Source organism: Vidua chalybeata, chromosome 5, assembly GCF_026979565.1.
Source record: "Vidua chalybeata isolate OUT-0048 chromosome 5, bVidCha1 merged haplotype, whole genome shotgun sequence".
NCBI lineage: Eukaryota > Metazoa > Chordata > Aves > Passeriformes > Viduidae > Vidua > Vidua chalybeata.
Window position 1 is genome coordinate 15792164 of NC_071534.1, and position 16236 is coordinate 15808399.

General features: G+C 35.6%; 1 protein-coding gene across 2 annotated transcripts in view; it reads right to left on the minus strand.

Annotated features, from left to right (window-relative positions):
• The window catches only part of ANKS1B (ankyrin repeat and sterile alpha motif domain containing 1B), a 396607-nt gene that overhangs the window by 246759 nt on the left and 133612 nt on the right, over positions 1 to 16236 (minus strand). For both annotated transcript variants that reach the window (XM_053943037.1, XM_053943036.1), the window contains exon 12: positions 5055 to 5235. In XM_053943037.1, coding sequence (XP_053799012.1) covers positions 5055 to 5235 — 181 coding nt within the window. The remainder of the gene's footprint in view (positions 1 to 5054; positions 5236 to 16236) is intronic.

Below are 16236 nucleotides of genomic sequence, written 5' to 3' on the forward strand. Positions count from 1 at the left end.
GTTCAAATTAACCTGTTTTGAAGAATGCCTTGGCAGAATTTGTTGCATTGTAATCAAGAAGATGATGAAGAAAATTAAAAACCAGAGAAACGAGGCCTGGATTTGACCTTCAAAGCCATTTCATCTGGAAAAGAGTTTTCAATCAATGACAAGTTGTTACAGACTGGTAATACAAGTATTTTTAGATATTACCTCACTGGATATACAGGTGTCTGGATAAAGGAGGTTGGAAAGCCTTATCTACCAAAATTTCTGGATTATTCTTATTTCATTACAAACCAATATTCTCCCCTTTTTCTGTCACTTGAAAACCATGCGTTCTTTTCCTAATTAGTGAGGTTTTATTAACAAAGACATTGTACCATGAACTTGTATACAGCACACTCAAAAAATGCTCTGGTAATAAAAGTTACTTTCTTCTTCTTTGTATTCCTTTCATTTTGTATTTCACTTCTAGTCATTAGACTTTTATAAACCTTTATATATATATATCATTAGACTTTTATAAACCTTTATATAAACCTTTTATAATTGAAGAAACAAGGCTTGAAGAGTCTAAATAGACACCATAGTTTGATCTTTTCATATCAAGTCTTAATACATGAGATAATTGAATGAGAAAGTAATGTTGACAAATACGTGACCTACTTCGAAGAGCAGCTCTGCAACTGTCACATAAAGAAACGTTCCTGCACCAGAATAAATTCTGACTGTATAAAGGAATGCAACATAGCCAAGAATTTTAGGCCTGATCTCTGAAAGAAGTTTCTAATTCTAATAGGCTGTATTTCTTGATTCTCTTAAAATAAAAAGACAAAACTGCAGTTTTTTGCTTTTAGGGCAGCTTTTGCTTCTGAAATAGGACTTATGAGACAGAACAATTTCATCAGATATGTACAGAAAGATCTGAATACACTTATAGAAGGAATCAAAGGTGTGACTCCAATATATTTTTTTCAAAAGTAAAAGAAAAAAATTGTAGTCTACACATTAAAGATTAAATTTTTGAATTGTGTATTCCAGGTTGCTTTAAGGAAAAAATGTAGCCTTCTTAGATGTATTAAATGTTTCTCACAGTCAGAGAACATGGCATATAAAAACAGTAACAGCTACTTTAAGGTCCTCTCCAGTGGAGACAGCCTTTCTAGCTAAGAGATAAACTCAGTAATTACTTCTCAGTACCCCAACAAGATGATGGAAAAACTGTATCTTTGTTTACAATGAATGGCATACTGAACTTATTAAAAATATACAGATTTTCACAGGTTGAAAATAAAGATTGTAATGAGATTACCTTCAGACATCTGCTGGTATTTTTGCTGCATACATGAATCTGAGTACAGACCTATTTTTTCAGCTAGAACAGAACAAGAACCTGTGCAGGACTGTCTTTTTAATTTCATGGTCCAATTATACTCAGGACAAGAAGACATAATGAAATTATATGGGTTAGAGAAAGATCCATTATTTGGACTGATCAAGTAAAAATGAAAATCATCCAAACTGACAGTTTCAGCTGCACGTGTTGATTGTGCCAAGCTGCTGCTACCAAAAGGCCACAATTTTGTTGCCTTCAATCTTTAAGATTTACAGTTTTAGGAGAACTTGAGGGATATAGAAAACAAAGCAGAGATCTCTTAGGTAGGTATTTTCCTGAAAGCCCAGGCTGCTCTCTCCTGCAGTGAATTATCTTGCACATCTGTGGTCTTAGTTCATGGTCAAAGTAACATGAGGAACATCTCACAAACAACAATCATCTGATTATCAGTTTTTTAATTAATTTTTCATGTGTGTTATCTTACAGAACACCTACTAAACATATATCCAGATGATGAAGAAAATTACAGGCATCTTGCTGGGACAGTTACCTACAGAAATGACTTCCCTGTGCAATGAAGTGGTCTCACTTTTTAGTACAGTACTATACTACTATGTGTAGTAGCTGATATTACTGGGATGCACTGGCTTCCAGCTTGAGGTGAAATGCAATGCTATGAAAGCACAACCATTCACTTGGAATTCGAGAATGCTTCTCTGATGTCAATAATCTAGCACCAGACAAAGCCCTGAAAAGAGGTCATGCCAACACTGCATTCACGCACTCTGCCCTACACATACTGGAATGAGAGAAATGCTGCCAATTTTTCACAGGTTCTTCCACCAGTTAAAGTTCAAAACAAATGACAGAACCTTTATTCTTACATCAGGCAACCCGATTTTAAGATATGTCCTGCCATCCATGCATACAACATACCTGGTTTGTTAACTCTACAAGGCTATCTGATGCCAAAGCTGATGCACATATTTACCATTGTATGTGGCCTGTTCTCTGGATAATTAATCATAAATGTTGTCATATACTGTGATTAAAATAATATGTCTCAGATATTAAATATATATCTCTGAAAGAGTTCAGTGGTTTTCTATTTGATAAAAATACACTTCTTAAAAATCGGGACTCCTGTTTCAGGTGATGTAGGGAATTAGCAAACTCCAAGAGCAAAACTGTGATCCCCAAACATAAAAAGGAACCATCAACAACAGGTTGTTTATTCTTTGGTAGCAGACTACCAAAGGTAGTCTAGACTACCTGAGGTAAAGGTAAAATTATGAAGATTTTAGAATAATTACTTTGTTGTATTCATCTCTCACTTTTATCTGAATTATAATGAATCATTGCAAATTTCATGAAGAAAACCTAAAAAGCACTGCAATTGAGTAGGGAAATACTTATGCCTTATTTAGATGGAAGCTTCTGATTTAGAAATCCTGTAAAAAGCATTTAAATTGTTTCACTCAAATGCACAAAAATCTTCAATTAAACTAACCATTATTTTAAGATGCAGACTTTCCACAAATTTTCAGAAGGTTATATTTAGGTCATATGATGAATTGCATTTGTTGTCACTGTAGAACTTGAAAAGAAACAAGGGACCTTTCAGTGAAACAACAGCTAGCTAAAGCAGAGAAAAGCTGTAGCAGAACACAGAACACTGTTTCTGCTGCTCCTTGCTCACCATTATTATTCCAGGTTCAGCTTTTAACATTTTAGATAAGAGAAAAGCCTTAAAAATTTTTCCAAGAGAGACAATTTTGATCTGTTCCTTCCAGATTTTGTTACTCTCTTTCCACATTAGTACTCCTTGTCTCTTGCAGAGTTTCCATGCATCATCTATCAGTAAGGAGTCAAAATGAACTAAATGATCAAAATAAAATATAAGTTTTTTGATTCAGGGTAATATTGTGTCTAATATAGGATCCTGTATATTACTTAAATAATTCTAGGATACCAGCTGAAAATGGAGGGTGGAATGGTAATTTTATTGTAATTATTTCATTTACTAATGGTAAATTAAGGATTACTGATGTTAAAATGTACTATTGAAATGCTTGTCAAAGATACCCTGAATTTCAGTCATTTTGCCTGTTATTTTTTCTCAGCTTTCTGGGCAGAGATAAAAGGAAATTTAGCTTTCACTCAATCCATAAGTCAAATCATCCACAAATTAGAAGCATAAAATTCTAAGAAGAATGACCTTATAGTCCCAATCTCAGATAAAATTAAATGCAGTAATTAGAAGTTATTGAGTGTAGTCCATTGTAGATTTAACCAAAGAAGGTAAGAGTCAAGCGAATCCAGATACTATGAAGAACTTAAACAGAATTGTGCAACAGCAGAAATCTGAAAAAGTTAATTATCTCATGTCAGTGAATGTTCTGTTTTCTTATCTTTGCTTTTAAACATCAAGAAATATTTAGTATCATTAAACTACCCAGAATAAAATTGCGATTGCTGAGGAGAATTTATCATAGAAAAAAACCAGTAACAACAGAAAACATCCAAAACATTAAAGAATCAAATGACCCCAGACCTAGGAATAAAAGATACCATTCAAATTGTTTCCACTTAAGTTTGAAAATATTTGCTATATCCTTGATATAAGCACCTTTTTAGTTTCAAAGATGACACATACTATCTTTGTTTATATTATAATCAAAAAAAAACAATATGAATAATCTCTGTTCATTTTAACTTTCTCTTCATCAAAGAAGACAGGAATTCTCATTCTTATTTCACAATAGTTTCCTAAACATATAGTTTTCTATTGATCTAGCTATGAAATTATTTTTTTAAAACTCTACCAACTAGGAATGAAGAGGATTAATCTCATTTCAAGACCAACGCTACAAAAACCAATTGATAAATTTGCACTGAATTTCAGCATTTTTATTATTTTTATTTCACAGTAATCTACTCCTATGTATATTTTAAATACAGTACCCTTTTAAACTTGATCTGCAGATCCCATAAACTAGCTAGCAAAGACATTTGTTTCATAACAGCAGCTTTCCCAAATACTATACCCTTCTGCCACAAATTTAGCCTAAATAAAGCAACTTTTATATGGAATTTGAAAGGATAAAGGTAAATGCCTGGTTTACTGACAATTTCCCATTCTTGAAACTTTGATCTGTGAAAAAGGAAATACCTTCGTCCTTTTTAAAGCATTTTCATTATAGAAATCTCTGTTTACAGATAAAAACTTCTCCATTCCATCACTCCATTCAACTCCTATCATCAGAGCAAATACATCAAAGTTTTACTTTAGTGAATCCCATCACTACTGAAGAAACAATCACAGGTTTCTTAGAAATCTTCCCTTCCTCATCTTTACTGGTGGTTACATAATGATTTCTAATTACATTTTTTCAACTTAAAATTCTTATTGGAGTATATTGACCACACAATGATGAAAGTAGATGTATGAATCACCATGATTTCAAAAACTACAATACCTAAATTCCAGGCAAATCTGGAAATTAAGGTTTTTTATTCAAAAAATAATATTCAGGACAAAAGTACTTCTCATAATACTCGTCATAAAATATCAGAACTCTTTGTAGAGTAGTAAGAAAAAAAATTAAGAATAATTCTGTGTATTTATGATAAATGTATTTTACTACCAAAGACAACAGCAATTACTACTTAAACCCAGAACCCTAAAGTTTTATAAAGCTTTTTTGACAGAAAAGGTAAGCTTTTTTTTCTATACCTGTAAGTTCTTTCTCTTCAAGACTGCATTCCAGAGATCCAAAGGAATAATTAGCTGGACTGACTGCAGGAGTAGAAACAAAACTTGCACAGCCAATGGACGGGTTGATTTCAAAATAATTGTGGCCGTGATTCATTCGGTGAAATTCTAGAGAGGATACTATGGATGTACGTTGCTTTGGCTACAAGAAAAAGAGAAGTTTGGCATGAAAAATACAGACTTTTTATATAGTTTTCATCACTTGACATTTAATAAACCTATCTTTCTCTGTTTTTACTGTATTTATTTGGCTCAAAGATTATAGTAGTAAAAATCATTTCATATGACAAGCTATAGTATGTAGAGATAATCTCCTTCTAAAATCTGGATTAATTTTTATTAGAAAAAATGCATGTCTTCATTCTAATCAATTTAATTCAACATAAAATAGGCCTTTACTGCCTTGCATATAATAATTTCAATCATCTTTTGATAAGAAAGGGAGCTCTTCACCAGCTGCATTGCTGGGTACATCTTGCAAAACAATTAGACCGCTGATGCCTGTATAATAAAGTTTACTAAATAATACCAAGTGCCCATCACTTGAAAGCCACCCTCTGCTGTTTATTCCATTTATGAATATGCCTCAAATATTCAAGGCTGAAATGTCTGGAAGCTTGAGGGAAAAATGTCAGCTTGAAAAACATACATGAAAATCAAACTTTGTGCATGAGTTTTCATGGAACAGTTAAACAACTTTGTACTACTTTATTTTAAATATTTACTTTCAAAGGAAACCTCAAGAGTCCATTTAATGGTTGTGCTTTGGATTGCAGAGCAGTTTTAAAGCATGAGAAACTAATTTCTTTTGGGTGGATCTATATCATCAGATGTAGAAATTAAATCGATATAATGAGTTCATCAGGTCAGCAACGACTTTTTCACTCCATGGACTTGTTCCCATTGCACTGCACTACATACTAGTGCAGGCATAACCTTAGTGGTCACTATCATGGTTTTTAAGCTACAGACCACTGCTGGTTTGCAATGCCATGCTAAATAGTCTGTTGCAGCACTCATTTGGTTCCATACCCACAATACTCTAACCCCACGATGTCCTTTGCTGCTTCAAGATCAATGACCTGAAACATTAAACGTCGCCAAAACAGAGGAGGCCCTGCATCCACGTTTATAGCTGTCTTTATATTGATTTCACAATAGACAAAACCATCTCAGGAAATTGTGCCTTGGATAACAAAGCCTGGACAAAAATAAGAAAATGAGAGTAAAAGATGTTCCATCTCTTCTTGTTCTAGCATGTCAGGCTTAACATGTCAAAATATTTGTAAGGGTCAAAAATTTGTTCCTTATTAGCGTCAAGACCTAATTATTACCTTTGGGAGCAATAAGATCCTCCTTGGACCACAAAGGTATTCGCCATCCCTTACTTAAAACTACCTGTTAAGTCTATCAATCTATCCCAGTGGAGTAATTTTCAAATTAGTTTTTGGTCAACTTAATTTTTAGGTTACATGTCCTGCAATGCTTGTATTATAAATACTGAACCAGGCTGTTTCCACTAAAAATTCACCCTTCATATTGGAATGTCAAGACAGAAAAATTCAATAGAATTAGGTCTGTATAATGTTGATTATTTCTTCAAGTTGTGTTAGGCATCATGTGAATTAACTATGTCACGTTAAAACTGAGAAAAAAAGGGAAATTTTGGTAATAATTTTGGAACTCATCTATTGAGTGGACTTTCTTTAATAATTAAAGAAACCAGTAATAATAATTAAATTTTAATAATTAAAACCAGTTTCTGCTTTGAAAAACTGACTCCTAGGTCTAGCAATTTCATGGAAGAGTTAAATGAACAGGGACAGACTCCAACATCAAACAGTGTGGTTGGAAGTCATTGTTTGGGATCTGAGCCAAAATAATTCTCAGATCAGACCAAAAACATTCATCTATATTAATTAAATCTAAATGGCACACTTTTGCTAGACAACAGATTCACGAATGACCTAATTATTTCTAAAACTGAAAACGATCTCTGGTCATTTAGAAGTTTCTGGCCCTTTCCCAAGCAATGTTGTCTTTGCAGATTTGCAGGACTTGAACTCCTCTGTTGAAAAGGGGACACTTCTTTTAACATGAGGTGTGCTATCTGGTTATTTTTAAGCCAAGACAGTTCCTTCTTAAATGGGTAGCTGGAATGGTCCACCTCTGTCTCACAAAGCAGCTCCAAAGGCCACTGCCCTGGCCTTTGTCTAGTCAGCCCTCCACCACTGTTTTGTCTGTGTGCCCCTTTCTTGGAGGCAGAATAGCAGCATCTGATACACCATTAGTGGTCAATACCAAGGTGGTTTCACTACCTTATTTTGGACTTGGGCATTATTATTACTGATTCAGAGAAACATATCTCAGTTTAATATGTCTTTCCAATCTAAGGCTTCTGCAGAGAACCTCTCTCAGCCTCTAGTACTGTACAACATTACACTGCCGTAATATATTTGGAGTTAATAAAGTCCATCCTTCAACATGTGCCAATAATTTTTCTACATAATTAGTCAGGAATCCAGCGTCTAAGCCTTTGTAGCTAACTAAGAAACTAAAGGAACTAGAGGAATTTTTTGCACTTTTGCTGTGTCCTGTAAAATGTTATGCTGTTAAAGTACACTAGTTGTTCATTTATGTATGCTATGAGAGACTCAGTAAACCAGTTTGTGCTGAGTGTATCTCTCTGCCTTTATCTCTCTAAAGTGCTATTTGCACAAAAAACAAATTAACAAAAAAAAAGCCAGTAGAAATGAATCAAGGTTTTTTCTACAGTTAGGATTAAAATCCATTCCCAATTTCATCACTCAAATTTCCAGCATAGCTATTTACATGTACCCTAGGTATTTAAGCTCCCAGAGCAGTCATTTGAGATCTAGTCAATAAAATCACGATCTAGTCAATACCATCAAGACTTCAGAGAACAGTTCAGTCACCCTCTCTCCAGTCCCCTTGGTATTGATTCCCTTGCCTTAATGCAGGTATCTACCATCACTGCAGATTCCTTAGGGCATCCCCCCTGGCCTCCAGCTGCCATTCAGAAGAGTGCAGGTCTCCCCCATATATGCCCTGTAAAATACATGGCAGTCTCTCCATGTGCGTTTCAAATACACCTCTATAGCACCTCAAATGACATTAGATTCCTATTTTTAGATAACTGAATTGAATCGTGCTTCTGTCCTAAGCATGATGGGAGATTAGGTCTCAAATCAGACAGAGATTCTTATATACAGAAATGAAAGCAGAGGTGTTCCAGTCCCAGATTTAATCTCACATCCAGCTCACATCTAGACACACTCTAGGAATCTTTTCTTAGAATTTGATGTCAAATTCCAGTCTTACCAGAAGTAATCTTGGTTTGCTGATTGCACCTGCCAAAGCCACTGTTTAACTACATTTACCAAGAACTCTTGAGACAGTTTCTGAAAAATTCTAAGATTATTTACTATATTGAACACCATAATTCAGTTAGGGGTCAAGTTTTCATAGTTGTGAAACACAAACACAAAACTCTATCCCAAAAGGATAATGTTTCCTTCATCCTTCAAAGCCAGCTTTGTCATTACATGCCTTCCTTGTACTACCCCAAAGCTCTGGACATTGATCTTATGGTCAAGGGTCTTAGACAACCCTTGTGAAATTCTGGCATACTTATGGCTTCACTTCACCCCAATAAGCATACTACATAGCATGCAGATTTGTCCTTAAGTAGATTTTTATTCATTACATTCATGTGTTTAATCTACTCATTATGTGTCAATCTATTTAATGACCGATATTTACTTTTAAGGCACTTCTTCACAAATATTATTTCAATTGTCATAATACCAACCTAGAAAACCCTATACCATCCTAAAATAGCACATCAAATCAGGCTAATGAATAAATCTTTTCAATGCATAAGAAAAAATGTCAGTACAAATCTTTAAAGATATTGCAATAATAACATTTAAGTAACTGTTAAATCAGGTGTAATAAAAATATTTTCATATTCAGTCTGTAGTGAACATATATCAATGAAAGATACCCCTTTGAAACTGCGAAAACAGGAAAAGAATCAAAATACACATACTGAATTGCTTTTTTATTAAAAAGACAAGTAAAGATTTAATCCCTCCATTAATGGAATTTGCGTGCAAATTCTGTAATGCTACCATGATTGGCATGTAACACAATAAGCAGGCAAGGGATCATTCAAATATTTCTTACAGCATGTAGCAGAGGCAGTAGGGCAAAACTCCTTTCTCAATTTAACACCAAAATAATTCTTCAGCTTTGAAGAATACTCTGCAATACAAGCTTCTGACTTCACCTTCTTTTACCTTTGGGATTTGTGTACATAGCATTATCATAGTCTTAAAAAAATAATTCTCACAACACTCAGTACTATGGCAGAGCTAGTTGCCCCATTTTACAGATGCTGAGGAAGGGGATAGATCTTTCCCAAGGGACAGATATGTGGTTTGTTAAAACACTGAGAAGCAATGAGCCTAAGGAAATTCTGCATTTGGAAAAACCTGACAAATTCCAGCTGCCTTATATAATGCATAAACTGGTTTCAGTTGCAGTATATCATGCAGAAAATGTATGATAGAAGAGATAACTGCACCTACATTCTCAAATTCTAGTTAGCTCATAAAATACAGACTTACCAAAGAAAGCAAGAGGCTGCAGCCCCTTCCCCCAGGCTCATCTCACATGTTTAACACCATGTGACTGTACTTATGAGGCCACTTAAATCCCTCATTTTGATACCTGCCCAGATGATTCAATTTTTGATCAACTCATTCCTTCTTCATAAAATTTCTTTTCTCCAGCTTCCTTCTAAAATCTCATTCTATACACTCATTTCCCTTTCATGGAATCATAGAATGGTTTGAGTTGATAGGAACTTCTAAAGATCATTAGATCCAAACCCTCTGCAATAAGCTGGGACATCTTCAACTAGACCCAGTTGCTCAGACTCCCATCCAATCTGACCTTGAACGCTTCCACGGATTGGACATCCTCAGCTTCTCTGGGCAGCTCTCACTTGTTTTCTCCTATCTATTGTTACATTCCTTCCAAAGCTACTTATGTTACTATAAAAAGACCTGCAAAATATCCAGTTGATTCCAGTTCTATTTGTTCCAAAATTTGCTTTTCTGTTTTCTCTGTGGTTTTGTCATCAAGGTCTCTCAAACAAACTCATGGTCCCATCTCACACTGACTTTACAGTCCCTACATCCCTCTCATTGTCCTTGAATACATTCAATTTTAACCTCTGTCTTCCCTTTCAAATACAACTTTCAAATTACTTTTATGGTTTCTGTCTTTTGCCTCGCCATTCCAGCATGCCACCCCTGTTTCTATCTTTGTCCCTTTTGCTCATGTATAAAAAAGCCCCAAACACTCAAAATTTTCTCAGTAAAATACAGCCTGTGACAAGACAGGCTTCCTTGCTTTCTCCTGTCTCCAGTCTGATTTCCAGAAATCATCAGTTTTGATATATTCTCATCAGTCAATGCTGCTGTCAAGAATTATTTAATTTATAGGATCTGAGCTAAGGTGATCAAGTAGCCTTGAAATTGCAAAAACTGGAGATTACAATGCATCTGCATTTGATTTATCTATGTCACCTAGAAGTGCAAGACTACACTGAATTATTACTAGACTACAGAATCAATTATTCTGTCAAGCTTCAAAATGCCATGTTGAACAAGCTAAAGACATATTTTCTTTTTAACACAGTAATATAATTTTCTCTTTTTTAATTTCACAGAACTTTATCTTATATTATGACAACAATTAAAAATAAAATATAGGCCGTTAAAGCACCCATCTAGACATTCTTGATTTTACTTGTCAATATTTTAATTAAGTTTAAGACCAGAAAGCAGAAAATACACAGAGGCTGGCAGTTAATATATCCCAAGCAGCCACAACAGGAAGCTTGCAGGACCATGAGACTTAAAAAAAAAAAAAAAAAGAAAAATGCTTTCACTGTTTTTTAGCTGTAGATCCTTTACAATACTAAAAGCATAATGCATTCTGAAACTAAATTAATTTTAATGACATCATAGTGTCAAAGTCCTAGCAATTTATATTTGATTGATTATTAATTTAGAAAGACACTGCTTGCATCCTGCATGACGAGGAAGTGCATATTACTTTAGAGTAATCTCATGGTCACTCAGAATACTTGGATCACTCCCCTGTCAGTGCCACGCTCAGGACTGACACAGACTCAGCTCTTTTGTGTAGCCTGTGGTCAGGAAGCTGTGCTGTGTGACTCTGGATGCTGTACAGGCACGGTGCTTTCTGCCCCTCTCTGTGCACGTTATCCTAGCTCTGCCTTGAATGTCCTCCACTGGTGTATGCAATTAAAGGTCAGAGTGTTGCTGCCCCTTCTACCTGTGGTCTTATCTCAGATGACAAATTACACAGGAAACAAATTAGGGAAAAAGTTGATCTCCCTCCAGTTTCTATTTTCCTTGCCTACTACTTTTATTTTAGTTGCAACCATATTGCAGCTGTGGGTTCTGAGGAGCAGCAATCCTGAATGCCAAAAACTGCAACACCTTTGGAGCAGTTTCCCTCCTTGATAGACGTGATCAGATTTTGAAGATACACAATTATACCTATCCTGGGAAAACATTGCTTGAAATGAGATCAAAATAGTAAGAGATAAATTTGATAATTAGGAGGAATGTCTCATTCATCAGATATAAAAATTCTCTATCTTTCAAAAATTAAAATAGTGTTATTTTCATTGAAACAGTTGAAAAATGGATGTAAGACCATTTTCTTCAAAAAAGCTCAGCTTCCAGCTGCTAGCAACATCCCCCTTTTCACCTGCAGATTATGCAAATTGCTTGTATGATGATATTTTTATATCATAATTTTTGAAGGACCAAAGTGATGGCTGTTTTTTCTAAGCTGCATGCTACAGACAGCATGGACATGCGAAAATGTGCATTACCAGATGATGATAAAGGGTTACTGCGTAACTAAGGTGCTCAAAACACCCCCATACTAACAGAAACAAATGCAAATGCTAAGAATATAATGTAAGAAACCCATTAATGCCCAATAGGTAAGGCTTTAATCGTCCAAATTCTGAATGCCTTACTGTTTCCAAGCATTATATGTACTAGGGCAGGGCAACTGGCATGGATTTGTTCACACCCCTACAATTAAACTTCATTAGGTGTCAGAGAAGGGTCTTCAAGGCAGAATTATCTACCAGGAATGGTGCTTGGTCTATTCAAATCACAAATCAGGCCTGACAGTGGATATGTTAGGAGAAAGAAAATTGTACACTACCAAAATTATATCCGGGACTGTGTCCATAATTCAACAGTGTAGATGACAACTCTGCAGAGCTAAAGCTCATTTTACTAGCATAGATGTTCCTTTCAGTATCTGAACTACCTTTAAAAACAGTATTTCACTTGTCTGTTACAAGTTCATATAGGAAAAATATTCTATATTTCTACATGATTTGTGTTTATATAGAATCAGGAATCACAACCTAGAAAATCTCTCCCGATAAGAAACCAACTTCAAGCAAGAAAGACATATGCATGTACAAGTGACATTCCAAACCTTAACCCTCTTCACAATAGAGTGTTATTCTGCTTTAATTTATATTTGTGTTTTAGTATCCTGTTGAACTGTAATTAAATGCACTAACACACTCTGTTTGCTGTTTTCATTAGTACCATGTACTGGGTAGATGTGTTTATGTTTTCTTATTAGACCTAATTAAAATATAGAAATAGAATTATGTTTTATAGTTACGTGTCAAAGGAACCCTCTTACAGCACATCTCTTTAATAATACTTTGTTTAATGTTGTTATTAAGTAGTCACAGAGTATCCATTATGCTCCAAGGAATTTTTTTTTCAAATATTCTCCTTTGGAGCTGTTACACATCTTCTGCCCACGAATGCTGTGGTAAAACAGGTGGATGTGGGCAGATGTGTGCTGGGGGAGAGGGGTGTGTAGGAATCAGGCCTCTGAGACAATTCCAACCATAACCTTTTTTTTTGTGTTTGGTACTCAGTATTCCAGAATAAAATCATTTTATAATGTCTGTCCTATTTTCAGTCATGCATAGATTAATTGCTAACCACATCTTAATGGCATTGACAGTATAACTCTTACTCTGCTTTGCTCCCTTTTTTTCAAGGGCTATTTAGGAGCTTTATTTTTTATTCAACATCATTAGAATGAGAAGACATCAAACGGTGTGCAGTAGATTTGTATAGACATTCCCTGTCACAGAGAGAATAATCTGAAATATATTTACATACAATCAAGGTCACTGACTGCTGACAATCACCTTAATGTGCTTGCAGCCCGAAGAGATACACACAACACTGGAAACACTATGATATCTGGGGAAAATCTCCAGACCAGACACACAAAGGATGAGGACTAAATCAACCCATGTGCAGACTGTAGAACACACTTGTATTTTAGAGGGTTTGGGGAATGTTCAGCACCTCCCAGAACTTCATAAAAGCATGTATATAGGAGTGGCTTTTACCTTGGATATGATCCCCCACAAAATCATAATTCTCAGTAAAGTTTTTTTTGTTTGGTTTAAGTTTTATCTGCCTCTTGTGCTAAGCATGGACACAGCACAAAGTCCACCACCAAAACACAGCAGCAGCAGAAGTGTGCACCTGAACAGGAAGCATGTGTGCCTGCACAGTCTTTCTTCACAGTGATTTTCCTGGTTATTCCCTGCCTAGCTGACCATGTTGTAACTGGAGCTAAGGACAGAAATCAGCTCATAGGAGAAAGAAGGTCCTTGAACCCCTGCTGTCCTGTGCTCTCATTCAGAGAGTGGAGAGAATTTATTGCATAACAGTGTTCTCCAGCCCTCCTTTTTGTGGTAAAATGGAACAAAACAGATTTTCTGTGTATGTATTGCAAAACAAGTTCAACAGATGCAACACAGAGTTCTCATGGTGTTGTGTACTGGTGCAGCAACCTCCAGCAGGGATTTCACTAAGCTGGCAGAGAAAGGGATATGTCAACCCAAGCCAACTGCGACAAGGCGTGCATTTCATTTGCGAACAACTAAGGAAACCACAGCATGGTGCTAATAAAGGGGGAAGAACCAGGCAGAAATAGTTTCATTGTTCCAACATGAGGAAAGTGACACTAATCCCCTTGAAAATCCTGTTTATAGAACCATTAGTTCTGAAAATTTATGTTCTGGAACTGTGTTTTTCCAGAGTTTCCACTAAGACAATTTTCGTTTGATTGTTTGTTTGTGTTCAAAGTAATTCCTGCACCTACCAGCAAAAAGAATGACAAATAATTTCATTTAATGTAAATTATTATCACTTTTTAAGTCAGCTAGGGAGGCTCTGAAGCACACATCTCCTACAGATGGTCTGTCCATTCATGTCCAGGCTGACACAGGGAGTGGAATGTTCTGGTCCTTGACTTTCCCTATGCCTCGATAAACTACATATACACAGGTTTGACAGGCACACTGTGCATTCAAAAGCAGTCACACACCTGGTAGCCCAAACAAGTGGGATGGGTCTATCAGAGGCTACACATGTCCTGCAGGATTCTGTTAGAACCTGCAGGGAAAGGAGACAATTTCTTTTGCCTGCTAATGTTTAAACTATTAGCTGCTACTATATTCATTGATGTCATAGCCAGATGAATGAGGAGCCATAGATCGAATTGCAACTTTGTTTACAGAGGTTAAAAAAAGATAAATGGAAAAAAATTGATTCCTGTAAAGACAGCACATCCATATTGATAAGAAAAAAAAATATTATGATGAATAGATTATTGCAAATCTTAGCAATAAAACAAAAAAGAACAAGATTATGAAATTTTATCATACCAGAAACACTGTATTTCTTTGTTCCTTTGTCCTCCTACCAGAAACTCTCTTAATAACATTGAAACAACACTTTTAGGAAATTGGGTTATTCACATAAAATAGGGAAAATACTAATTCATGATAGATAAAATCAAAGCAGCTTTTAAATAATTTTAATAATTTTTAATAATCCACATTCTGACATCAAAAGCTGTACCTACAGTAAGCCATTTGAAACATATCTTAAAACGACAAGAAGACAACATGCAAATGCTGGACTACATTTAATAACTAAATTTAAAGGTGAGAAGTCAGAATTCAGTTTTATGAGAATTGGCCCAAGACCCACAAGTAAATAACACTGGGAAAACAAACACTCTTACAGGGAAAAAGGTGCTCTTTCTCCCTCTATGGATATAGTATATTTTTCAAATGGAGCTGAACAAATAAATAAGGAGAAACTTATTGAGTAGCTAATACAAAAAATACGTGAAGCATCACAAGCAGTTTAGTTTTGTTCAGGCACCTGAGCTAAATTCTGTTTACTTCTTTTCTGCATGTATGCAACTTTTCAAAAAACCATTTTTTTTCAGAGACTGACCATGGGAAAAATTTGAAAAGAAGAAATTTATTCGCAAAATACTAGATCACAGGTACAAGCCATAGCTAAGGTGCACAGACAGAAGAGCACACATATCCTTGAGATACTGTTAAGTATGCCAGCCTCAGGACTGACGGTAGTAGAGGTGAGTGGCATTGTGGCACTGAACTTAAACACCTCCAGGGATGATCATTCCACTAGGTGTGATCCATTCCAGTGTGTAATCACCCTTCCTGTGAAGAATTTCCCCCTTATGTCTAGCCTAAACTTCCCCTGATGCACCTTAAGACTGTGTCCTTTTGTCCTGGTTGCATAGAAACACAGTGTTTCTCCTCACTGCTGGCAAACCAGTATTTGTACAACCCTACAGGAAAGATAGGTAAGGCTACAAATAAAAATATGTGTTGAAAGGCCAGACTTCCCTGGCAGTTCCATCCAAGCTGCCAAAGCTTGCCTCATGCAAAGATGGCTGCTGAAGAGTTTCCCATTCTGCCTTTACTGGCACTTTCCCATGCTGGATGCACAAGACATGAAAAAGGGAAAGAAGTGACAGCTGTTTTGGAAATCTATATGATCCTTGGTTTAGATCTCTTAGAAATCAATTTATTTTGCTAGAAAAATGCAAAGAGGCCCTGGCAGCCAAAAGAAAATTAATTATTTTGCATACATTGTGTAACAGTATTCATTAGTTTTACATGAATGGT